We start from the raw sequence: 26377 nt of genomic DNA on the forward strand, positions 1-26377 counted from the left end.
AATAATGTTGGATAACATTTTACTTGGCACAAGCGTGCATTGCTCCCAGTTCTCATATTTGTACTTTCTCTTTTCAGGGATCAGCATCTTCTGGACCCCACTCTGGAATATGTGAAGGTAGGAAACCAGCATTTCACGTGTCATCAGGAACCTGTGTAATGGGTTCCCGTATTTAACACAGTGTTGCCGGGTGATGCTGTGGTCTGGCTTGCATAGGAGGCTGGTCCCACTGAAACAACGAGGAGGTGATTTGACTGTTCTCAGCCTTTAGTAAACTTTGAGAGAGGCTTAACCTCATCCCAATGAAGGTGGACAGCCTTTCCCCCTATCTGAAACTCCTAGGGCCAGATGTGCTTTAAAATTCAGAACTTTTAAGGAAATATAATATGGTACATGCATGTGTATATGAAACATTCCCAACGGGATTTGGGTTCAGCACCCCATAATCAAACTCACTATTTCAGCAGTGAAATGTAAGAATGTTCACCCGAAATGAGACAAATAGACAAGCAATTTTATGCAGTTAGGTCACGTTTTGCCACCAAACGTGGTCAGGTTTCTTTGGCAGCCAAATGAGTTATTTCAAAAATTCCAATTTTCAGAGGTTTTTGGATTTTTGAATGGTAGGGGAGGAACCGTGGACCTCTGCTTATCTTCAGTGTGGGACTGAAGGCACCTGAGGGTTTCTGAGTTCTCTTCTCCTCAACAGCCACCCCCTTGCTGAGGGGCTGCTGTAGACCTTGGGCCGTGGTGACGCCTCTCTGTGCAGTGGGGCTGGCACTCAGTGCATCCGCCTGGCCAGTGCTTCGGTCCTGTTCTCCTCCTGAGCAAAAAGAGGGGATGCTTCTCACGTCTTCCCTCTGCACCCCACATCGTGTTTTGGGCATGTGTGTTTGCTTTGTTTTATGTTTGAAAACTGTAAAGAGAATTCTGATTTCTCAGACCTAGTTTCTTCATTTACAATATCACATATTTTTTCTTATAAAATTAAAGTTATCTTTAAAATTATAATAAGAAGAAGATGGACAATTTTGTAAAAGAAATTAGCAGCTGTCAGGAATTGCTTGGTTATAAGTCACGGAAACCCGTTTCATCCACGTTAAGCCAATAGGAACATTTAAGGGAGGTTTGGAAGCCTAGCACAGGGCGCACAAAGAATAGCAGTGATTTTTCAGAACCGCAGCATGAGTCAGGGCTTCAGGCGCTTGCCCCTGAGGAGCCACCGGCGGCATCGTTGTTCCAAGGGCAGCCTCCCATTCTCAGAGTGTCTGGGCCGGTTGCTGTTCAGGTGCCTGTGCCCGCCCCAGGGTGTGGCATGTCTTCCCGTCAGACCAGAGGACGGAAGGTGCAGGAGGGCACTCTACTAGGACCACTTGGTCGCTCCAGGCAGCCACCGTAAAGTTCATGAGGATGGAGCGAGGGAATATTTTTCCTCTCTCTCGTGCCCAGGCTGTGCCTGAGCTACAGTCTCTGCATAGCCCGTGCGTAACCCTAAACCAGTGGGACCACCATGTTAGAACCGGGGCAGAGCTTTGTAAACGCTGCGTCTGCGTCCTCCTGGAAGCCTCGAGTGTGCTATTGGGCAGGTTGAGCACCGCAAGGCATTAGGGAACACTCTTCCCATGGACCGAGGTCTGACTGGACCACAGCATGGGAAATGTGCTCTGGGGTTACGCGGTGTGCAAGTCACAGCAGCCCTGTGAGATCCCCCTGCCGTGCTGCAGAAATTGGCTGTCTCCCACGGCAGACGCCCTCGCTGTGCTCAGCAAGCACCAGCCCCCCTGATTTCAATAACTCAGCTTTTTCTTTTACAAAAGTCCGAACCTTTTAAGATGATCCAGTGATGAATTCCAAAGCTAAACATGGACTTCCGGAGCGACCTGCTTCAAGGTTATCTAAGCTCTTGCCTCTCACTCCTGACTGTCGGTCTGTGTGACTCGAGGCATGTTGACCACGGAGCTCTGGGGCGTGCCCACGGCCTCTGTCTCACGGGGCTCTCCGTCCCCCCAGCAGTGAGATGTGACGGAATGGCTCTTGGTGGTCCCAGGTGCCCCCTGGAAAGGGTTTGCTGAGGTGTTCTGAAGGTTGACCTCCACTCCTTGGTCTGAATCAGACTGGATAAATGAAGTCTCTCCATCCCTCCTGGATCCATCAGAGGTTTCTTTCCTTTTGAGTTTGCCCTTGGTTTTGAGGGATGGCTTGGGGATTTGTTGGGGTTATGTGAGGCCTTTGACCTCAAGGTCTGAGTGGCTCTCTCTGTCCACCTTCCTGGGCCAGCACACAGGCCAATCATTTCTCAGACTCAGTTGCCCTCTCCAACCTGGCCAACGGGAGTCCGTGCTGCGGCAGCCTTGCAAATCCGTGCTCGCTGGAGCCTGGAGACTGCAGGGGCTGACGGTGGTTGAGCGAGGCGAGGGAGTCGTGGATGAAGTGGGGTTCAGTTTGGCCTTCCTGTCTTTGATCTGTTTCCTCCCTACAATCCCTTTGTGCACTCAGTGCCTCTTGGGCTGGAAAGAAGTAGAGATTCTATGTAAAATATGTTACATCATGTAGGACCCCCTGGCAGAGTCAGATTCATCAGCCTAATAAACAAAATTCAAGAGACCAAATTTTTAGGGACTCATGGCAACCTCAGAACGATGGGTGGTCTCTGAGTCCCTTCCCTACAGTGGAAGCGCCCGGGTGTGGCTGGCCAACCTCCCACCATTCTCATCCTGTTGAGAGCTCTGGCCCCAGGTTTCTCTCCATGTGTCTTCAGGTGCCTCTCTTCTTTCCCCTGGAGACTTGCTACCCATCGTCACCTGGCTTTGTCAGTTCCCAGACAAAGAGAGAAATCTCTTTGAGAGCGTTCGGGGACCACCTCACCCGCTTGGGTCTAGGGGAGAGGAGGCTTTGACACTGAAGCATAACCAATCGGGTAAGGGGCTGCAGGTCATGGCAGGAGAGCGCAAGGCAGAAAATGAATCCAAGATTCTGTCCTGTCCAGTCTGTACTCGGTGTTCTCCTGGCACTCCGCGCACTTTGTGTTACAGCACATAATGTAGCGTGAAAGGACCCGTCCTCGGTTGCTAGGCTACTGGTAGCTCCTCTGTGCGTGGAATGGAGGGGACTGTGCCGGCTGGGCAGCCCTGCGGCTGTTTGCTGGTTCTTTCACCTCGGCAGGCAGGCAGCAGGCAGGGGTGGGGGTGGGCACGGGCTCCCCCATGCTGGGGCCTCAAGAGTACCTAGACCCTCCCAGAGAAATTCCGTGATTGGCTGTGATAAGAAAATAGGGCAGGTCCACGTAGTCTGTGATGTGGGGATCTCCTTCACTGTTTCTCTTTAATTCCTGCCACTGGCCAGGGGAGTTTTGTTTTCCTTTTCCCCCTTGTCTACTTTTTTCTTGTTTTCCTAGCCCTCTCCTCTCCCCACATTTTTCCCCTCACAGCAACTAAAAACAGGATCATCTTGAACGTCTGATTGTCACTGTTTTGTACAATCGGGAGGTCCCTCTCTGTAACCTAATGTAACAGATTCTCTGGCTGCGTCTGAAAGAAACCGCTCCTTCCTTCCCGGCTGGAGCGCAGAAAGGCCGCAGCGGCTCAGCCTTCCTGCTCCTTCGTTGTTCCTGACTCGAGTTACCGGTGTGCAGCCCTGGAATTTTCCTCTGCGTACCTAGCATACCTTACCCTAGATAAAACCAGCCTCTTTTTTTTTTTTTTTTAAATGGAGGAAATAGCTCTAGGCAAAAGTGTGTGGTGGGGTTTACCTCCTGGGCTGCTTTCCCTGCTCAGTGCCCCCCATTTGGTTTTTGGCACGTTTTTAGCCCCATGAAACTTTGATTAAATGATTGTACTAAAATGTGAATAAATGGCAATAGTCTCCAGTAGGAGACTCCAGGTTAACCCCCCCCCTCCCCCGCCCCTGCTGAGAATCCCCAGTAGGGGAGCAGCCTGACCTCAGACTGACCACCTCCCCTCTGTAGGTTCCATCTTTTCCACAAGCAGAAGCCAGGGGTGGGCCAATGTCCCTACTAGTTTAACATCTTTAGGTTCCTCTCTGCCTGTGATAGGCTGGACAGGAAGGTTTTGGGCAAATGGGAAGGGGATTTTTATTACTCTGTCACTCCCGGTCATAAAATTGCCATATTGAGGGGAACAAGAATGGCATTTCATGTTGAGTCTCAGACATTAAGACCAAGGACCCGACAGGTAATTGCCCGCCCATCACATTACCTCAGAAGGCTGGCAATGGCCCCCACCCCCCACAATGGCCGTTGCGGTCGCCCTGCTTTCGCTGTGTGGCCCTTCTCGAGCCTCTGGAAGCTGTTTCCTCTTTCCCTCCTGTCACCTTCCTGCGCTGCTCCTTTAAGCTTCAGGAATTTCCCTCCCACTGCGCCCCACACTAAATTTTATAAATTTGTTATTTCCTGTCTCTTTCCCCTTTATACCTATCTTCCTTTTAGCCCGAACGTTCTAATTCCCTTCTAGCTTCTTCATACACAAGACTTAGTTGTTTTAATAAAGAGTCTCTTTTCTGGGTGTGGTTTAAAAGTATATATTTTGGGGGAGGAGGTGATTAACCAGGGCAGAGCTGGATGATTTTTCTTTTAGAAGAAATGTTTATTATAGATTTTTCATTGTGAAGTAAGTTGTCCTTAAGAAAGATAAATGGGAAAATGTAGCTGAAGCAGAAGGGGAAACTGGATTGGCAGTTCTTTCACGTCAGCCCAAACGCAGGCCAGCCCATGTCCACCGGGGCTCTGGACCAGGCCGCTCTCCGGGGGCTGCAGGCGGGAGGTGGGAGACAGAACGAGGCTTTTGTTCCTGGCTGGCTTCCTGGGGAACAAATATCCCTCCTATTGTAGTCCGCCCTGGTGGATTCTTGTGAGAACCACTTGTGTGCCTTTATAAAATGATCTGCAGTTTCTGAGCTCCTTTTCAGGTCCGGAGAAGGGACAGGACTAGAATCACGATCCCGAGGGGGGCCCAGCACCCTTTGATGTCCCCATCCTGCAGAGGGGGCATGAGCAGCTCAGGAGCCTAGAGCCGCTCAGAAGTGAGTGCTTTATGGGGTTAACACTCCGCAAATATTCTTTCCAAGAGGCTCTTATAGACATGACAGACTGCCTAAGGCTCAGATCTCAGCAAGGCCTTTCCTGCCGTTGGCTGGAGCTGCATTAGGTCACCAGCAGATTAAAAGAGGAGTAATTATGCGAATTCCAGCGCCAAGAATAAGTGCCCTGGTTGTGGGAGACCTGGGGGGGGGGGGGTTGCAGCATGACTTCAGCTCCCCCTTTGTGCTCAAGATGGCCGCAGCCACGGTCATGGTTAAATAGCTGTCTTTGAGGAAAGTCTTTTCTTCCAGCAGGCCGGTCTGCTCTGAATTAGCCAGCTAAGAAAGCCACGAAAGGGACTTACGAAAACAATGGCAGGCTGTACATTCCGTGAGATTTTAACAAGTTATATGAACCAAATAAAGGCCCGATTGGCTGGCTCTGCAGGTTTTTGCCTGCGTGTGCACACCCACAGAGCCAGCACCGTCCCCGTGGGACCCGATCCAGCCCTGCCGGCGGCGAATGTGCAACGGCCCGGCTCGCTCGGGGGCTCGCCTGTGGGGCGGGGGGGGGGGGGGAACTGTGCTTCAGCTTCTCCCCTCCACCCCAGAAACATTCCCTGCAAATGCTCTTGGGCAGTTTTGTGTCACCACGGTTATTAAGAGCTGCTGAGGCAGGGCAGGAAGACAAGAACAGGGACGGAGGATGTTCACTGAGCGAGTCCCTCATTCGGTGGGATCCGGTCTTACGGGCCTGTGACAGGGTGGCCACTTACAAGAAATAAAACCTTGTCATGAAAACATGCGCCCATTTAAAAATCTGTACGTGAGTGTTTATAGTCACATTGTTTATAACTGACAAAAACTGGAAACAACTCCAGTGCCCCTCAGCTGGCGAGTGGGTAGAGAGCAGCACACCCAGGCATGCCATGCAGCCACAAAAAGGGATGGACTATTGGATGCATATAACACTCACAGCAACAGAAAACAGACAAGTGGGTAAAAACAGGTAACGGGAGAGGTGGCTGCAAAGGGGAGGGGGAACTTTGGGGTGTAATAGAAGTAACTTGGTTGTAGTGGTTTTAAAAGCTTACAGGACTGTGCTTCAAAGGGTAACTCCTGCTATTTGCAAATTATACCTCAGTGAGACTGACTTTTTAAAAGCAAGCTAAAGCCTTATATTTTAGTTCTTAGGTGTTGCCAAATTTCTGATTTTCAGATGGGCCACGTCAGACTGCTGATCAGACAGAGAAAGTGCTGAGCTTGTGGATCCTTTACTGCGCTGGTTCTTCCAGTGGAGCCCGGAGTACACGCCACGTGGTAGTAGTTCCCAGTGAAGTCAGGTGGGCAGCAGGAAGGTGCATGGAGAGCTTAACCGAAGGGAGTGGCAGTGGCAGCAGGAACAGAGAGCCAGGGCTGGTGCTGGAGGCCTTTTAGAGACAGAATTAAGAGCCAATTTATTAGGTGAGCTGACAGTTCCTGTTGGGACCTAAACGCAGGAGGTGAGGGAGAGGAAGCCAGGGTCAATTCCAGAGTTCACATGAGTGCCTGGCTTCTGGCCAGAAGCCAGTGAACTGTTCCAGGGGAGGGCAGCTTTCAGTTGGAGGCCGTATCACCACAATGTCACTGAGTTCGTTCACGAGCATTTGGGTTTATCATTAGACTGGGGGTGGGGGAGGGGGATTCAGCAAACTACGGCCCAAAACCAAAGCTGGCCTGCCGCCTGCTGCTGTATGGCTCTCAAGCTAAAAACTGACTTATATTTTTTAAATGCTTTTTAAAAAATCAAAAGAAGGTTGTGAAAACTATAAAATTCAAATTTCAGTGGGAGTATAAAGTTTGACGGAACACAGCCTCATCCATTCAATTGCATGTGGCCTCTACAATGGTAGACTTGAGTGGTTACAGCAGAACGGATGGCAAAGCCTGAAATAGTCACTCTCTGGCCCTTTGCAGGGAGGGTTTGCTGACCCTGCCCTAGGCTGGACGCACATGCACTGTCCCTGTTTTGCCTCCCAGTAGTGTGTCGTGGGCATGGAATAGGGATTCCATGTTTTCACGCCCCACTTCCGTGACGCAGCCTTGTGTCAGCGACAGCACTCTCACCCTGCCCCATGATGCAGCGGTGAGTCCTCGTGCGAGCTCCGTGACCTGGCGCGATGAGAGACGATGCTGTGCGGCACCGCTCTGTTTGGACGCGTCTCGGCATCTCGCCCAGTGGGCCTGTCTGCGCGGAGCCGCCTCCTCCGCTGGGCCCACCACAGTCGGCATCTTGGGCTCCGCTGGTTGAACAGGCGCCTGAATCCTGACTGTTCTTGCCTAGGGCCTGCCTGGCTGACTCCTTGGGTCATATACCGCTCTGTCTGTGCAGCCTGAGAGAGTGTTCTCTGTGTCCCGAGTCAGATGGGAATTTTCCCAGGGCCTCTGGAAATGGACAGTTTGAATCAAGGTCAAACCCTGAGCTGCCCTCTGGAGGTGCTCGAAGGAGCCTGCTTCTAGCCTGTGAATGGAACGAGGCCAGATTCACATTCGTATTCTGTGCTGCAGCCTTTGTCCTTGGCTGTAGGAAGAGGAGGACTCTCTTGAGGTCCCAAACAGTATGCAAGGTGGTGAAGAGACTAGAAAACTAACATGCCAGCAAGAACTGAAGCTATGGCTTCTGACTAGACTCAGCTCTATAATTGGACTTCAGAGTCTATCGACCTCTGACCTCATGTCCCACCCTCCCCCTTAGTCTCTATGCTCCTCCGTGTAGGCTTTTCCCGCCACCCTGGTCTTGGCCTTCGAAGGTTCTTTTGAGGTAGAACAGCTGAGTGGTTTGAAGTGGGTGCTAAGATGCTGTTGGGGCTTGAATTATGTCTCCCAAAAAAGGATACGTGAGGTCGTCCTGATCTCCCAGTACTTTTGCATGTGGCCTTGTAAGGAAGTTAGGTCTTCACAGATATGATTAAGTTAAGATGAGGTCATACTGGATTAGGGTGGGCCCTAATCCAGTGACTGGTGTCCTTGTGAGAAGAGAGGAATTGAGACGTTGGCACTGATACACAGGGCAGTGCCAAGTGACCACAGAGGCGGAGACTGGGGTTGGTGCGTGCACAGGCCAGCGAACCCCAAGGGTGGCCCCCCACAAGCTGGGGAGCCAAGGAGGATCCCCCTCAGAGCCCTCGGGCAGAGCCCTGCCGACACCATGGTTTGGGACTCCTAATTTTAGAACTATGAGAGAATAAGTTTCTATTTTAAAACCACCAAGCTTGTGGTAATTTATTATGGCATCCCCAGGAAACTAGTAAGATGCAAAGTCCCGTCTTAACCATTTCTCGGTTGTGTGACTCTGAGCAAGTGTCTGGAATTCCCTGGACCTCGGTTTCCTACACGGTAGACGGGAGAAGGCAGCAATCGGGCGTGTGCACACACACGGCGTCGTTAGCGCAGCACCTGCCGTGTAGCCGGTGCTTGGTAAATACTAGTTAGGAGCTGTCGCCCCGCTTCTCTGTGCGGCTGGCCCGTCCTGACTCAGATTTCACAGCCGCAGGAAGATCTTCCTGAGCCCTGCGCGAAGCAGCCTGCCTCGTCTCGTTTCCCTGTGGGTTATCCACGCAGCCCTTGTCCCAGTTTGTTTGTTCACTTACTGAGGCCCTAACTTCTCATTAGAATGTGAGTGCTGCGTGCAGCGGCCTTCTCTTGTCCTCTCCATGCATACAGAGTGGGGCAAAAGTAGGTTGACACTGTCTGTGTGGAAAATGATACCGTAATTCATAAATGATAATACAAGAGTGAACTGTGTTTCCTCTACTTCCAACTGTAAGTCTGCTCCTGCCCCACCCCGTGTTTACTAACTGAGGGCTGACTGGTGACCACGCAGCCAGATGCAAAGGGCATTTGAACTGAGAGAAGAGGACATGAGCTGCTTCCAAAGATCTTAAGGTTTCCCAAAGCAAGTAACACTTATATACCTAAAAGTTTCCCCAAAATTCTTCAGTGATTTTATTTCATGACAGCAAACATGCCCGTTACCTAACTGTAGTCTACCTTCTCTTACCAATCTGGTATCAAACAAAAACTCTGAGGTCACTGTTGGCACCTTAAATATTCACATGTTTAGGCAGAGATGTGCACTTTAAAAAGTGTACTTACAGCAACCTCTACGGCTCAGACCCTTCAATCCCTCAGGAGATCTTCTTTTAAATTGAATGTATTGGGCTGACAGTGGTTAATAAAACCCCACGGGTTTCAAGTGCACCACTCTGCAACCCACACCTGCGCACCACATCATGCGCTCACCACCCGCAGTCAGGTCTCTTTCCACCGCCGTCCGTCCCGCCCTTGCTCTCTTCCACCTCCCCACCCCCTCCCCCCTGGTAATCACCACCCTGTTGTCTTCGTGTCTGTTTTATGTTTATTCTTTGTTTAACCTCTTCACCTTTTTCACCTAGTCCTCAACCCCCTCCCCTCTGACAGCTGTCAGTCTGCTCTACGTATCTATAATTAATTCTGTTTCTGTTTTGTTTGTTTATTTTGTTCATTGCATTACACGTGTAAGAGAAATCATATGGTATTTGTCGTTCTCTGACTGGCCTGTTTCACTTAGTATAATATTCTCCAGGTCCATCCATGCTGTCTCAAAGGGTAAAATTACCCCTTTTTCTTTTTTACAGCTGAGCAGTATTCCATTGTGTAAATGTGCCACGGCTTCTTTATTCAGTCGTCTACTGATGGGAACTTGGGCTGCTTCCAAATTGTGGCTATTGTAAATAGTGCTGCAATGAACATAGGGGTGCAGATCTTGTTATGGGGTCCCAGTAATTAATTCTTCAGTCTCCAGGCTTTTTAAACATCGGAAGCATTTGCTGTTAAGCCCTGCCCTCTAGTGGCCATCAAATGTCACAACAGTGCAACATTTAACTACTATTCTGGGAGCTTTTAACAGTAAATGTATAATAATAGTGTTATATTTACAACTTCAGAACTGAGAGCTGTGTTTAAAGTATACAAAAATGCAAGTGGTTTTTATTGACTTCATATAAGACATTAAAATTTTCAAGGCATTAGAATTATTGTCTAACATTCTTGGACAAAAAGGTTTAAGATGCTGTGATATGTAGATTTTGTAGGGGGTTGGTGTTGATTTGAAGTTTTACCTGTGGTAAACAAGAAGTTTCCTTTGAAAAATTTTATTTGAATTGTGATTTGACAACCAAAAAAAATGATAGTGTGACAGGAAGGAGGCTGACACTGGGTGAGGTCGAAGACATCACCGACATGCGAGAGACTCCCGGGGAAGACCCCTGCCTGTGGGGTGCTGCACCCAGGCTGGCCGGGCAGGACGGAGCCCGGGAGACACCCTGCGGGAGGAGCAGGTGCTCGCGTACTTCCCGAGTGGAGAGACAGTGAGGAAGTGAGGAAGCTTCAGGTGCTCCTGGGAGATCTGAGAGGGTCCAACTGTTAGGAGATCAAGAAGGCTGAGTTGGGGAACAATTGTATCGATTGATTGATAAAAAAATAATATATAACTACATATTGCTGTGCAACTTGCTTGTTTTCATTGGACTTCATGTTAAATAACTAGGTCTACCTTTCTTTTGAATGGCTATCCAGTATTACATTGTATAAGATACAATTATATTTAACCAATTCCCTACTGACATATGGGTTCTTCTTAATGTTTTCTTATCAAAAACAGTTTTGCGGTTATTTAACAAATATAGTCATGTTTGTTTTATATGCCATAGTAATTTAACAAATATGTTTTGAGTATCTGCCCTCTGCTGGTCACTGTTCTAGGAGCTAAGGATACAGCAGTGGACAAAACAATGTCCCTGCCTCTGTGGATCTTATATTTTGAGGTGGAGGAGTGAGAAGATCAGGAAGACAATCAAGTAAACCACATGAGGCAATGATGAGTGCTAAGCAGGAGGGATGCATCAGGGAAAGGAACCACAAAATGTTGGGGTGAGGGAGCCTTAAATTTTTAATAGGGTAGCCAGGCAAGGCCTCACAGAAAAGGTGGCTTCTGAGTGGAGGGGCAAGTCGAGGGTGTTGTCTAAAGAGAAAAGCACAGAGCAAGGCCACAAAGCTAGAGTTCACCTCTTCCACTCAGGAACAACTCTGAGGCCAGAGTGGCTGGAGCGGGTGGACTTGAGCAAGAGTGGTGGGAGCTGGTCTAAGAGCGTGGGGAAGGGGGACGAGGCAGACTGCATGGGGCTGCTGTGTCTGAGTAAGGACATTGACCTACAGAGGGAGATGGGCAGCGTCTCAGGATCACTTTGGCTTCCGGCTGCTAGCCCACAGCTGGGCGCAGGGAGAGCTGCAGGGAGGCCATTGTGGCTGTCCAGATGAGAGCTGACGATAGTTTGGACCTGTGGTAGCAGACGGGCAGTGAAGAAAGGGGATTCAGGGTATATAATACGATGGCAGAGCCATCAGGATTTCCTAGTGAACGGGGTGCGGGGTGGGAGCAAGAGGAGTGGAGCACTGCGCTGGACAGACGGCGTGGCCTTCGACACAGGTGGCTGGTGCACACATGTGTGGGAACTTCTGTGGGATGGAAACTATGGGAGAACCACTGAGGGTGGGGTAGTAGGTCAAAGTCAACTGCCTGACAACTAAGGAGTTTTTGTTTCGTTCTTCACATTTCTCTCAGTTTCCATATTATCTCTAATAAGCATCAGTGCTTTTATGATAGTTACTTATAAAAATAAAAACACCCCCTTATTTAAATGCCTTAGTCTGCCCTATAGGTGATGCTAAGAACTATGGCTCAATCAAAATTGTGTAAAACAAGTAGCTTAGACATGTCAGAGCAGACGTTCTCGATCTTTTTGCTCTCGAGATCCCGCTTCACTCTTAAAAATTAAGGGCCTCAAAAGAGCTCTTGTCATGTGAGTTTTAGTTATTGGTTTATTGTATTAGAACTTAGAATATGGGGATTTTAATATTTAGTTTCTCCTAACAATAAACCCATCATGTAACTATAAATAGCAATTTTTATGAAAAATAGTAATTTTCTGGGACAAAATTTAGCGAGGAGAATGGCATTGTTCTGCATCTGTGTGCACCTCTGCAGCGTCTCGTCTGAAGGGATGCAGCTCGACTCTCATATCCGCCTTCAGTCTGTTTGAAGTCTGAAGACAATCAGGCTTTGCACGGATATGTAGTTTAAGAAGGGAAGAATATTTCTGTACTAAAGTATAGTTGGCATAACATTATGTTAGTTTCAGGTATAAAGTGTGATGACTCAATATTTGTACATATTGCAAATGATCACCACAGTAAGTCCACTTAACGTCCGTCACCACACGTAGTTACAAACATTTGTTTTTCTTGTGATTAGAGCTTTCAAGCCCCACTCTCCCAGCTACTCTCAAATACACAGTGCAGTGCTATTAACTGTGGTCACCGTGCTGAACACTACATTCCCATGACTCACTCGTTTCCGACTGGAAATCTGAGCCTTCTGACCGCCTTCACCCATTTCACCCACGCCTGAACCCCCCTGGAGAAATACTTTAATAGACTTTTCAGATGATTAAAGATATAACTCCTTTGAGGTCATACTAAAAAGTTGTAGTTTTATAAAGGTTAATTGCAATGTGGAATCTGAAACCGCATCAATGAAGTTTCTTTTTTCTTACTCTGTTCCCTTAAAAATCCACTGGTCCATCTGGCAATTTCAATGGATCTTTTACCCACATGTGATTTTTGTACCATTGTGCATCAGTCATTTCAAAAATATTGGTCTACTGAGTTACTCAGGTCTCTCGAATGTTAGCATGCTTCACTCTACAGTATCAAAGACTCACATTCACTACTATCCCTACACATCAGAAAAAATCGTGAAAGTATCGGGAAGCTGTCAAACTCATGGTGGCGAACACAGATTTCCCCAAATTTAATTTCCAGTTGAAAGTTCAAGTTTATCATTGGCAACAAATACTGTCAGTTGTTTCCCTTGAAGTGACAGGCTCACTTTGTTCATTTTTTGGCAAATGCATGCCAAATAAATACCCATGTCTGAGCAACCATGTGTCAGACATTCTTTGAGGTGAAAATGGTGTTCATGAAAAAGCAGCTAGCTGAGCTCACAGTTTAGCTGCGCATTTCCTTTCCCGGGAGACGGCTGTGTGCTCGCTGTGTGCTCGGGGATGCACGAGAAATGCTATGTGTGTGTGCTTCCTGCCTCTCACACAGAGCAGCAGAGAGACATGATCAAGTGAATAATTCTTACTGCCTCACCAGGGACTTCTGAGGTGCAGCTGGTAGTTTTTAAAAGAAATACACTTTTAATTTTTTTAATATTTAAAAATAAAGCTTTGCCCTGGCTGGTGTGACTCAGTAGATTGAGAGCTGGCCTGTGGATGGAAAGGTTGCTGGTTCAATTCCCAGTCAAGGCACATGCCTGGGTTGTGGGCCAGGTTCCCAGTTGGGGGCGTGTAAGAGGCAACCAATCACTGTTTCTCTCACATGTCAATGTTTCTCACCCTCTCTTTCTCCCTCCCTCCCCCTCTCTCTAAAAAAAAAAAAATAATAATAAATAAAATTTTTAAAAAATATGGTGGTCAATAAATGCAATGACTACTTACCCAGTTTGGTGCCCCTCCCTAGCTTGGTGCTAAGATCCCAGCAGTTTTACCCATCGTCACTTTTTCCCCATCAGTGCAACTGTCAGCCCAGTGAGACAGGCAGAGAATGTCTCTGTAGTGTTATGAACACAGCTGTGACCCCAGGGACTCCCTGGAAGGCCCTGGGCCGCCGGCCACACTTGGAGCACCGTGTCCTGGAGGGTCTCCGGCTCCATGACAGCTGTGAGGAAGCTGCAGAAACACTTAGAACAGAAGTCACTGCCTCTTGTTTACCTAAGTCTGTATATTATTCTCTAGCTAAGTATATTTTTTAAACTAGCTTGCTCAACCATTGCATTTGCATCTAAGGATACTGATTACTAATTAAAAGAGACACTCAATTTTTATTTAAAAACAAGAAAACCTTGAGACTCTAGCTTGGAAGTAAGAATTCTCTGTGGCGAGCCTGGTCTTTGCAATTGAGTGGCTTGTGAAGCCCCAGTAAACACTGTTTTGTACGACCAGGTCATTTTTACGGCTCACTATGTGCCGTAAAGAGCTGGGCCTGAAGCAGTTGCTGTTCTGCTCTGATTGTTTTATATTAAAACCATGAAAACCCCAAGCTTGGTGAGGCCAAGGCCTGGTTTATGGCACAGAGGCTCAGCTTGGATGGGAAAGTGCAGTCGAGGGAGGCATCTACTTGGGGCGGGTGGAGAATTAACGCTCTCCTGATCCTTAAGCTTAAGTATTAATTGCTGCTGCGTTTGCCCATTTGTGCTCCCAGCGTGGATTAGCTGGCTGAGCTCCATGCGTCCTTTATGTCAGTGAGGATAAGGATGTGTCAGACTTTGGGAATGAAAACATGCTGTTTGGCCCTTCGAGGCAATTTCCTTTAGAGTCCCAGCTCTCTCCAGATGGCATCTAATTGTTTCTTGAATGACCTCAGTGTCCAGGCTTCAGGAACCTGGTCTGAGAGGCCATTTCACATGTTTATTAGCCTGTGGACGAGAACTTACTGCATAAAGCCTCCATTCACACTCTCAAAAGAGCTTTTTGTGCAGAAGAAATGATGAAGTGGGTGGACTGTTTCCTGTGGCCACTAGTCTCCAATTGGATTCTTCCTTTTCCCAGGCCCAGGTGGGTGTTTCTCGAAGGGTCTGAGTGGCCCAGCCCGGTCTGTGATGGCCCAGGCTCCTTCCCTCTGTCTTCTCCTGGTGTTTAGGGCAAGAGCCTCAGCAGAACAGGCCCACATCCTCGTCTCTCCCGGCTTTCAGAGCACTCAAGGGCAGCTTGTGCAGAGCACAGGTGCTGGGACTTAAGAACCACTGTGTCCGGGGAGCTTCCTCCCCCTCGGGAGCCCAGGCTGTGCACAGTTGAGAGAGTGGGTGCTTCTGAGCACTGAAGAGGGAGCCACCCCGAATTCAGGTGCTGGGGTGGCAAGGCTGGTTCACCCAGCGAGGACCAGGCCCGTAGTGCCAAGTCATGTCTCACGCCTTTGTGGTTCTTCGCTGTTTGAGGGGGGAGGCCCCTTTCTTTCTGCAAATAAGATGAGTAAGAAGCCTTTGCCTAGAAATATGAAAGCACGCTTTCTGTGCAAACTACTTCCAAGTGTTTTTTGAGAATCCCCGTGCTATCTCCAAACAGTCGCTGGCCCCTCTCCTGTTCAGGCATTCTTCTGGGCATTGGAAGGTGGCGATGAATGAGACATGGGCTCTGAGGCCAACAGACAGCGACAGAGCTCACTTTAATGAGCGCTTCTCTAGTGGGTGCTTGCTGGAAGGCAGCGATGGAGCCAGGTTCCTCGCTGGAGTAAACGGAGCAATAGCAGTGAGTGAAGGAGGCCCCATTGGGCGACGCGGAATGAGAATCCGGGCTCCAGGCTTGCTTCCAGCCCATGTCTGCCCACAGACTGTAAGAAGCAAATTTGGGAAGATCTAAATGTGCTTTGGGAGCGATGCAGATTTTTCCTTGCCCTAGAAAGAAGTCCTGAGAATTGCCCGCCCAAGTTATCAATTTACCTGGTAAAGTCCACCTGGCCTTAGGAAGGGACTATCTCGGCCATTCCCTCAGAATCAGGTTTTCTGTCTTTCCATAAGGCAGCATAGCCTCTGGAAACATCCTCCAGGAACTTAGGATGGTGCTGCTGCCTGCATGAGGGGCAGGGTTGAGTCAGCCCTGCGTTAGTGGCCTCCCCTCGCCTGGGAGGGGGCTGGGTGGGGCTGGGTATGGGAGCAGCACTCACACCTCCATCCAGTGGTACAGGACATTCCAAATCCATGAGTGCCTCTCCCTCCTTCTGGACGCATATTCACGTCTGCTCTGTCCTTGAAAACTCCAGACAATGCCGTTCTCTAATGGAATGCCCCTGGAGTAGGCTGTGAAATGCCATTAGTTTCTGCCCATCGCTGAAACACGAGTGCACAACCCTGTCATTAATGGACGTGTATTGTCCATGTGTACATGTAACATCAGTTCATGTTGCCTGCTTTTCAGTATTTCTCGGATATAGGGATCACATCTTTTACACATGAACTCCAGTAGAGTCGAACACAATGTATTATGTCTTTTTTAAAAAGATTTCACTTATTTATTTTTGGAGAGAGGGGGAGGGAGGGAGGGAGAGAAGGAGAGATACATCGATGTGAGAGAGAAACATCGATCAGGTGCTTCTCATATGCGCCCCAATCGGGGATCAGCCCACAACCCAGGCATGTGCCCTGACCGGGAATTGAACCGGGGACCTTTCACTTTGTGGGATGACGCTCAACCACTTGAGCCCTGCTGGTCTAGGCCAGTGCATTGTATCTTGATCTCAAGTTTTACCTACTCTCACACTCATAAAATGAACCTGTAAACTCTCAAACTGATGACTCGAGCTAGGAAATTTATGACTGGGAAGGGCATGGTGGCGTGGCCTGGGTTGATGACTGTTCTGGGGAAGAAGAACATCTCTGTGTTCTCAGTCCTGGCATCGCCTCCCCTCGGCACACCGACTGTATTATCTCAGACCAGCTTCTGCATGTTGTGGAAGCACGTGGCTGTAGGCTATTTAACTTACAATTTTAACAGGGGAAAAATAAAAGGAACCTTTCCCTCTGCTCTGGTTTGAAAATTTATAGGGAAGGGGTCTGATTGGTCTAACTTAGCTCACATGACTGCTCCTTGACCACTCAGTGTCGAATGCTCTGATTGGCTCACATACCCATCAAGTATGAATACTCATGCCATGGGGTAAAGCTTTTACATGTAAAATGTTTCTCTGCTATTTACATCATTTTCCCCTGAATTTTCAGGATCAGAAGTATATTAGGCTGTATTTTCCGATTGTCTCTGCCTACTCAGGGCACATATGTAAAATGTTGGCGTATGAATACTAGGTTTTGCAGAGATATTTTCTTTTTGATCTTGTAAGCCCTATACTCATCTTTTTCTAGTTCATCTCCCTTCTGGTTTATTTATGGGCTGCACACCTATGGCCTCCCAGTTTAACTGTCAGATAGATCCACGTGGTTACAGGGAAGTTGTAGGGGTGAGGGGGTGGGGCGGAGAGGCTGTGGATTCCCCCTATAGTTTGACATTGGAAAAAATCCCCACACCTGTTGTCACAAGTAGGCCAACTGCACGGCCGATGTGGCGTGCCTGGGGTGCATCCCGGTGAGTCCCTGCTGCTCTCCCTGGTAACTCACTTTCCTCCACCCAGCCCTCCCACTCCTCTGGGCATGCACTGCAGGCCCTGGCATGGCACTGTCCTTTGAATCACTGACAAAAAGAACTTATTGTTCGCACCTTGGGCACCAGGAGTGTTGACCATCTAGGTGTCACTTCTGTGGGTGGCATAGTGCTTGGCAGCTGGCAACTTTAGGAAGTGAAGAATCTGGCTGGTAATCAACATGGTTCTTCCCAGGCAACACACCCTCTGCCTTTTCCTGTGCAGGGTGGGCCGCGTTGGTGACTCCGTTTAAGACAGTGGAGGTCCCTTAGCTCTCCAGCCACTGCCAGTGCTATAGGTTTTGCTGCATCGTGGCTCTCCTCACATGCTGGCCTCAGCATCCATCCGTCCCTGCCCTTTCCCACCAGCAATGAATGGACTAGGATCTCCGACTGGTGATAGTTTGGGTAAGTCCCGCTGTCCACATTGCCAAGAATACCCATACTCAGTTGGAGGGAGGGGGTTGCTGCAGCGGCCACAATTCTGCCTTTTGGATTTGCACAAGATAAGGTGCTCCAGGCAACCAGGTGGAATCCGTGCTTCCATTATCACATCCGATAGATCCAGCCACTCTGAGTCATAGTTGTTTTAATTATTAACTCTAAGAACTGTGTAATTTTGCATGTGTAATGGAGATAATAATACGTGTCTCCTAGTGTGAGTACTAAATGAGACACTGTGGTGAAAGCTCTATATCAACATTGGCTCCTGGAGACCTTTCCTATGGGGTGAGTGATGGCTCCTTCCAGCAGCCTCCCGCCCTGCTCCCCACCCCCAGCCCAGCGGAAAGGTGGAGAGGTTTCCGCAACTGCTGCAGTCCCTGGGAACACATCCCTGAGGTCTGTGGTTGGGAGGGCTTACTCAGAGGCACACTTTGTAGCTATTCTGCATGTGGTGGTAATGTTAAGCATTGTATGCAAACGAGGCCCTTCTGCCAGCTGGGTGAAGGGCGTCTCCCCTCACAGGTGTTTAAGCTGCTCCGACAGCAGAAGGAAAGGAACACTGCTTGCCTTGGTGCCTGTGTGTCTGTCTCCTCCCCTAACCAGCCGCAGCCCTGCCTGCGCCTGACTGTGTCCAAAGTAGCCCGCAGGCTCTATCTGTCTTTGCTCACGCCATGATGACCTGGGTGCTCTCCTCGCTTCTTTGTCTACAAAAAAAAAAAATATATATATATATCAACCCCACCCAGCCCTGCCCCCAGGCTAAACACTCCGGGTCCGGATGGGATCTCACAGCCCTTTGGGCAGGGCACAGAGTTAACCAGTACGTCACTCAGATGGTAGCACTCATGATCAATTTATAACCATGAAAGAAGGATCCTTTCCTACTGAAATATTTCATTCAGGTGGCTAGAATTTGCTTGAAAATAGAGAAGAAGAAATTAATAAGATCACTTGCTGTTTTACTTAGGCAAGCTTTTAAGGCAGAACCAGGTGGAGATAGTCCTGACTCCCCCTCCCCCCCGGCGAAGACCACCCTACGCCCCAGGGTTCCTGACTTTCTTGAGCATTCTTCCATGCCCGCATCATCCACTCCGACATCTGGTCGCCTTTCTAGGCGGGTGTTAGGTGTGGAGTGGCAATGGAAGACTACACTGTGACTTCGGCAATTCCTGACCCTGGGGACTAGATGAGGAGGCGGCTCGGGCCAGAGGCGAGTCTGGGAGGACACAGAAGATCTAGTGAGGGTCACTGGGCAGGGCCAGCGCGGGTCCAAGGGGCCATGCCAGGCGCAGTTCTAATTCTAGAAGTGGTTGGCATCAGTGACCAGAAACACGGGCCAGTGACAGAGTCAGTCACATACAGTTGGTCCTCTGGGGACTTTAGACTCACGTGGAATATCTGGTCCTGGGGCCAGAACCTGGAGGGCTGGGCAGGGGGAGGGGCATCAGGCAGGGCATTCAGGCAGGACCTAAGCTGAAGCCCAGTCCTGCAGCCAACTTGGTGTGGGGACCATGGAAAGAAGGGGTGTGACCCAGGTCCTGCGGCAGGAGCACAGGATCCTTAGTCTGACTGGCCGGAACAGGGTGGGCATGGAGAGCTCAGTCGTTGGGACAGACCTGGCGGCGCCCGCTGAGGCCTGTGGGCAGGTGCTGCACACACACAGGCTGGCTGTGTGGATGAACAGCTCCACACATGGAAAAGACTTGAGTAGAAAGTCATCTGAGACATCTGAGCTTATGTGCAGTTTTAATATGTGATCTTAAAATTTTAAGGCCAAAAAATATTTTAAGACTTCTTAAACTCCTCCCCATTGTTCCCTGGCTTTCAAGGTCCAAGAGTCACAGCAGTGCCGCTGGGACCTGCCCGGGGCTCAGGGCGTGGCTCCTGTAGCCTGATGTGTGACATTTGGGGTGCAGTTGGGCATGTGCCCTGCAGGAGGAGGCAGCGGGGCAGGCGGGGCGTGTCCTTCTCCTTTGAAAGGGAAAGGAAGCTCGTGTGTGTGTGTGTGTGTGTGTGTGTGTGTGTGTGTGTGCGCGCGCTGAGTGCCCGCTGTGGGTTGGGTGCCGGCTTCTTTATGCTGTCTCACCTGCTGCTCACAAAAACCTCACAAGCCAGAGGAGCAAATTGAGGCTCCAAGAGGTTAAGGAATTTCCCAAGGTCACCTGGCTTGCTGGTGGTGCAATGAAGGCTTGAGGCCAGCCGGGCGCTCCTGCTACCCTGCTGCCTTTCAGCCTGGCTTTTGAGACACATAAAGACGTGTCTTGCAGCTCAGCTTTGGAAGATGTCATTTTGCATAAGTGCTTGTGAGGCGGGAGAGCTCGTGGCAGTGGAGATGGGAGATAGCACAGCTGGTGTTCGCTGCCAAGCCTTCCCCGTGCTCGCCTGGCAGGGGCCCCTCAGCCCATGCGTGCATTGCTCTGCACGGGAGGGGCCTCTGAGGGACTCTGGGTCACTGTTATTAGTTGCTTATGCAGCTCACACTTACCAAGACTGGGAGGAGGGGGATCTAGAAATGTGTATGGCAAAGAAAACGTAGGAGCTACGATGACAAGAGAAACAAATGGCTGCTCAGGGTGGGGTGCCTGCACAGTGTGGGGGTGCGGGACAGAAGGCATCCTGGGAGGTGGGCGGCGCATCGGCTTGGGTGGGTCAGACTCCCAGGGTGTACGGATGGGCTGCAGGGTGCACAGGAATCCCTGAAATTATATGTAAAACATTACAGTATGCGCCTTTTGCTCTGGGAGGAGGGCCTGTGATTTTCATAGGCTCTCAGAGAAGGCTGAGACCACCAGTAAGTCTGAGTGCTGTTTGAGAGGTTGGAATTACGCCCCATGCACATTCTTTTCATTTCAGCTTAATCCTAGAAGCAGGAACTGGAGCTTGTACAATGCAGGATTTCTAGGGTGACACCAGGTAATGGTGATGGTCAGGGGGATGTATGAGATGAAATTGTATGTGACAGTGCAAGAAAGCAAAGCCAGGGCTGGGTGCTCACCTAATTTTGCTTCACATTGTCAGTTACACAATTTTAATAGCTAATTAGAGGAACAAATTTGTGGGAGGACAGAAGACCCGGTAGAGAGAAACCTGTTTGTGAGTTCTTCGTCGTCTTGTTTATGTGCCAGGCAGATCAACATCAGTTCCGGACAAGCCCATCTTGCAGCCACGCAGCTCTGTCCCCTCGAGGGCTGGGGGGCACTGTCAGACCGAGATGTGTGCACCCTCATAAACACACTCTCCGTGTGTGCCAGCGCTGCCAGCGTCTGGGCCACAGCAGTCCACTAAGTGGTCCAGAGAGCTGGGCCTGCCTTTCCTGCCCTCCTCTCTCTGAGTCCCGTTGGCATTCCTTTTTGGAGCAAGGAATAAATCACATTTGCATACAGAAAAATGTGTTGAGCTGTCTCAGACAGCTTTCTAGCCACTGAGCCTGATGTGAGGAGGTGACCTCATCCCCAAAGGCCTCTCCTCATTCTCACGGTTTCCAGCTCTGCCCCACCAGCCCAGTCACCTGTTACAGTAGGGTGTGTGCTCTCAGACACTGAGCACCTCCCCTACCCCCTGACCCCTGGTTTAGTGAGCACAGAGGCTCTCGGACAGGCCAGGTGACTGGGGAGCTCTGGGAAGCAGGGTTGCTGATAGATGTGCCCCTTCTCTGGCCCTCAGCTTCCCAGGTCCTTGCGGAGCCTGCAGAGGGCGTCCTCAGAGATTTAGGAGTTGTTCCTGATCTTCCTTCCCTGCTTCCTAGGGCGCCAGGAGAAACAGCACTGGCCTCCCTCCCTGTCTCATTAAAGCTGTCTTTGTTCCCTGAGCCCAGTCACTGGGGTTTTAGTAAAGACAAAAAGCCAGGAAAGATCCATCTTTCTGGAGAGGCAGAGTCTCAGTGGTTACTGCGAGGCTGGGCTGCTTTGGCCATGATGATCAACCGGTGCTCACCGACGCATGAGTGAGTCCCCTTAGGCAGGGACGAGCCAGCACTTGCAGCCCTGGACCTGTGCTCTCTGGTCACAGCCTGCCACCCACCATGGGCAGTGCCACTGTCCCCAGGGCTGCTTGACAATAACCCAGAAAACCTTGCTGCATGTAAGGCCCAACGCCTCGATTTGGAGCCAGCCTTGGGAAGGGGAATGGGGGATATGGGCATTTGTGTTCTCGGCTGCCCTGGACCAGGGGAAAGCAGACGCCTGGTAGGCACATTCTCCGCACAGGTCTCTCCCCCCATGCCATCGCCAAGAGCAGGTCCACCACACTGGGAGCCCGACCTAGCAGGGACTGTGGCATTTTGGGAAAGAGACTTTGAACTCACTTTCAGCCTCTCTTAGCCCAAGGGATGCTGCCGACAGGGAGCATGTGTCTGTGAAATATGGCTGGCAGGCAGCTCCTGTTACCATGGTTACTGTGTAGGACAGGTTAGTATAGGGCTACCCAAGGAAAAACGGCACTGAAGGCAACGCTTGTGCAGGGGCCTTCCTCCCGCCAGCTTCGACTCTCTCCCCAGAGCGGGTGGCAACATTTGACCTGAGGGGATGGGGATTTCCTTCAAGGGTCCACTGGCTGCCCAGCCCTGGCTGTTGTCACAGGTGTTTCCTTTGGTGCAGAGCAGTGGGCCTCCCAGGTGGTGGGAGCAGGGGCGCTCGAAAGCACGGAGCTTTCCCACGGCTCGGTGCTGCTGTCACAGCCCCTCTGTCCATCCGTCCTAGAGTTGCATCCGTGACACTGAGCCCTGTCCCCAGAAGGGCATGGTGTCTGGAAAACCCTGAGTCCAGATTTGACTAGTCCTAAAGCACATGCACTAAGTCATCAGAGAGTGATCACTGCCCCCTTTCACGGGCTGTGTGAGTGATAGGTTCAATTATAAGACGTTAACAATCTCTTACCTGTGTTTCCATGTGACCAGACACCAGGTTCCGCAGTCCCAGGCTGGACTCCCTGGTCCTTTGTTCTCTGCTGAGTGACACGCCATTCTGGTCCTCTGTTTCTTTGTACAAGAATAGAATAACCATTGTGGGGGGGGGGGGATTGATCAGTGTGGATGGGAGACATTTAAAAGCATAACAAGTGAGTGAAGGGCACTTCACGAATTCATGCAGTTATCATCTTTGGTTGCAATCATGGCAGGTTATTTTAGTCTCTCTCCTGGCCATTTTGGGAGAAAATTGATTAACACCCTTGAATGTTGCATCAGAAATTATTTTTGGTGTGGCAAAAAAAATAAAAGAGGTTAAGAAACAGCTACTTAATAAGATTAGCCTATTCTTTAATCCTGATGGAACCAGTTTTGGGGGCACTTGGGGGGCATTTCTGGGAGTAAGCAGGGAAAGCCTCGTCCCCGGGGCTGCAGTGCCGCCCTGACCTTTGCTTGTTTTGCTTTTACTCTGGCCCTGGAGCACTTGCCTTCATCATTCCAGGTAACTTACATGCCTGCGTTATTTGCGTATTTTCTTGCAGGAATGCACTCCATTCATGTTTTCTGGGGGTAGGGTATTGGAATTCAAAGGCTTTTGCTGGCTAATGTCATGGAATTTCTGTGCAAAAGTGAAGGAGCTGCTTTTCTCCCTTTTCTGAGGCTGGGGGTAGTGGTTTTTTAGCCACCTGGGACTTTCTTAGCCTGGGGGAAAGGGAAATAGCTAGTGGAAAACAGGCCCTTACCTGGTGGCCATTGGCCTGATGGATGAGTCATCCCCACAAAGCTGCTGAGGTCACGGGCCCTGGCTGCTCATCCAATAGGAATGAGGGCAGAGGCACGCTTCCTCGTGGATATAGTCCAGGACCTCGGAGGGCAGTATCAGCCCATCTACTGACCATCTTAAGGGCCCTCCAGCTGAAAAAACAACCAACCAACCAACCAACCAACCATGAGTTCTACCGCCCTTGGTACTTACTTCCATGTTCTCAGGGCCCTTCCCAGGGCCCGGGAGTTCCAAGGACTGCACACCCGACCTCCAGAACCACGGAGGAGGAGGAGCGAGGGAGACAGCAGGAAGGAAGTTGGCCCGGTTCTCCCTTCGGGGTAGAACCTTCGCAGGCCCACCCCTGCGTCAGCTGCAGGAAGACCCCAATCCCCATCTCCGTCCACAGCTCTCACACAAGCACAGAAGCTGCTCACCAGGCACTGAGCAAACAATTCCCTGTTTTTACAGGCCGACTCGACCTGGTCCAAAGGCCGAGGCCTCCTGAGTATTTGACACTAATCCCATTGGATACTTTTCATACCTCCCTCCTGCCTCATCTCGTGTTGTTCCTTTCTGGACAGATTAGGTTCTGCTTCTTCCTTGTTGCAAGTTTCTGCCTGTGTGGAGTTTTAGCGAGCTTCAGGACACATTCCATTTTTCAGTGGCCAGAGCCACAGGAAGTTAATTTTTGGAAAAGTAAGAAAGGAAGAGCTACAGGCAGAAACCTGAGTTTGATAAAACAAAACAAAACAAAACAAAACTCAGAACCATTGAGCATCCACTTTCTAGAATGAAAGAAGAAAGGCAATTACTTTGCCCTAAAGGTGTTAGGAGGCTCTTGGTAAGGGTGACGGCATCTTAGCAAGGAAAAGATGAACTTGGCCAGGTTGGATGTGAGGTTCAAGTGCTGGGTCTGCGTTAAGCAGAGTGGGCAATTGAAGTAAAGTGCTTAAAGTGAAGGAGGGGAGGGAGACAAACAGTTGTGTCAGAAGAGTCTACAGAAGAGCATGTCCCCCGTCCTCCCAATAGACTGCACGCCAGGTGGGGTGGGCACCGGGCGCCCAGGCTGTTTGCTGACAGACTTGCTAATTAAACACCAAAAGGCAGTATTGCTTTGCCAGTAGCGAGGGCTGTGCCAGCGTTATCAGCGGCAAGCTGGCTGCCAGGGGCATCCTAATGAAAAATAAACAGCTCTGGGGTGGACTGGGAGAGTGGAGACAGAGGTCCTGCCTGGGTTTCTTAGGACTTCTAGGATAGCTCCTAGGGGAAAGTCACACCCAGGTCACCTTTAGGTCCTTTTCTCAAAGGAGCCTCTGTCTCATCGCAAGGTGGTGTGATGTGCTTCATTAACCCCCAGGTGCCGGGGTGACAAGCAGACAGACAAAGCCTCTAGGAGCAGGTTCCTGGTGCCTTCAGCCCTGGGAAGGAAAGGCTGCCTGAGGGGCTAATGATTTCTGCAGGGTCTCTACATGGAGGGGACAGCTGAAGCCCAAAGCCTCCTCTAAGAGAGGTTAGAATTTCATCAGAAAGCAAGCCTGGTCACATGAGAATTTCTGGCAGCATGTGCATGGCAGGCTGGACATCAGCCTGCCAGAATTGAGCGAGTGGATCGTATTGGCTTCAGCGGAGGGGAAAAGTCCCAGCCTGGCCTGGGAGAAGGAGCTGGCTCACTCCCCTGGCCGCTGGAGTGCAGGCGGGCTCACGCAGCGCAGCTGCCCCTGAGGGACTGGGGCTGATGCCCGAGCCCCCTTTCTTTTAACCCTAAAGTAAGTGTGTGGTCCAGGGACTGAGACGGAAAGATGCCTAAAGAATGCAATGCCTTCCACGCACTCTCGGCAGCTCTGTGCTGCTTCTACCACCGCAAGTCTTTCCTTGGAGTCAAGGTAGGTGTGGTTTGGGGAGAAGGTGCATCTGAAATTCTTTTGGGGTCTTGAAAGCATTGGTTTTCTGAAAGGCACTGAGAAAGTTTGCAGCCTGCCTGCTGGCCGCGAACACAGAGGCACCTCCTCTGACCGACGGACCTTCATAACCCATGCCAGCATGCCTCCCCTGGACACAGAATCTGTGTTTTGAGACGACGATCTGTGTTTCAGGACACTTTCAGTCTCCTTGCGCTGAAATTTTATTCCATAGGAGCTCAATAAGATTAAGCTATTTCTCTTCTTTCTCTTTGTCTCTCTCTCCCCTTGTTCATGATGGATGTGAGGTGGCTGAGTGCCTCTCTCCACTTAACCTGCTGGTCCATTATGTCAGCAACATATATAATGTAGAGAAACCGCCAGATAGCTCCCTTCACGTTGCAGCCAGGCCTCCCAACATTTCCGTGTTCAGAATTGCCTTTTACTGCTCCCATTTTTAATCTTTGTTACAAGACCAGCACCATAGGTTTTGCATAACATGTCAACACACTGTTTCACTGAAAATGTTCAAAAAACCTCATTTGACTAATTCAAGATGAGGCCTGTGTTCTGTGTTGCCTGCTTGTGACGACACTAAGAATTAAGATTTATATGGGCTCTCACTGATTTGAGGTTTTTCTGCTTTGGAAAATGCTGCCTGCCCCGGCAGAACTGTGGACCTCACTTAGCCGTGGGAAACAGGAGGCTGAGAGCTCTGAAGGAATTCTTCCCAGCCCAGCGCGGAGCTCCTGCTCCAGAGGGACTGATCTGTCCCGGGCTGTTGAAAAAGCTGCGACAGTGCTATTCTGCTTCTTTCTTCTCAGTACGGCTTTGAGAACAACTCTCAGGAAAACTCGCTAAAAGGAGAAAGACTCCTCTGTACAAAAATATACACTGAACAAGAAGAGGATGCACTTCTAATTTTACCGCTCTTTTGCAGTGTTCATAGTGGCTTTCTGACCAAAGAGCAAAGTTCGTTTTTGTCTCTTTGTCAAGGGGGAGGGGGAGGAATTGATCATTGGTTAAAAGTGTTCTCTCCCTGATTTAAGAGCCCCTTCCTATCCTG

General features: G+C 49.9%; 1 protein-coding gene and 1 long non-coding RNA gene across 4 annotated transcripts in view; one reads left to right on the top strand and one right to left on the bottom strand.

The window, feature by feature from the left end:
• The window catches only part of BCAR3 (BCAR3 adaptor protein, NSP family member), a 101925-nt gene that overhangs the window by 27945 nt on the left and 47603 nt on the right, over positions 1-26377 (top strand). The window contains exon 3 of one of the 2 annotated variants that reach the window (XM_045847000.1): positions 78-117. In XM_045847000.1, the coding sequence (XP_045702956.1) occupies positions 78-117 (40 nt within the window). Of the gene's footprint in view, positions 1-77; positions 118-25001; positions 25297-26377 lie in introns of those variants that run through there. The other variant, XM_045847001.1, reaches the window with a different exon arrangement.
• On the bottom strand, positions 5527-23862 carry LOC123823941. 2 transcript variants are annotated; one of them, XR_006786629.1, is made up of 3 exons: positions 23624-23862; positions 22619-22719; positions 5527-6464 (listed from the first exon to the last, which is right to left on the bottom strand). It is a non-coding gene; the product is annotated as an uncharacterized LOC123823941 (long non-coding RNA). The 2 variants fall into 2 exon arrangements; XR_006786630.1 differs by lacking the exon at positions 5527-6464 and adding an exon at positions 20755-20942.

The sequence above is a fragment of the Phyllostomus hastatus genome, unplaced genomic scaffold, assembly GCF_019186645.2.
Source record: "Phyllostomus hastatus isolate PE091 unplaced genomic scaffold, TTU_PhHast_1.1 phas_contig_524, whole genome shotgun sequence".
NCBI classification, from domain to species: domain Eukaryota; kingdom Metazoa; phylum Chordata; class Mammalia; order Chiroptera; family Phyllostomidae; genus Phyllostomus; species Phyllostomus hastatus.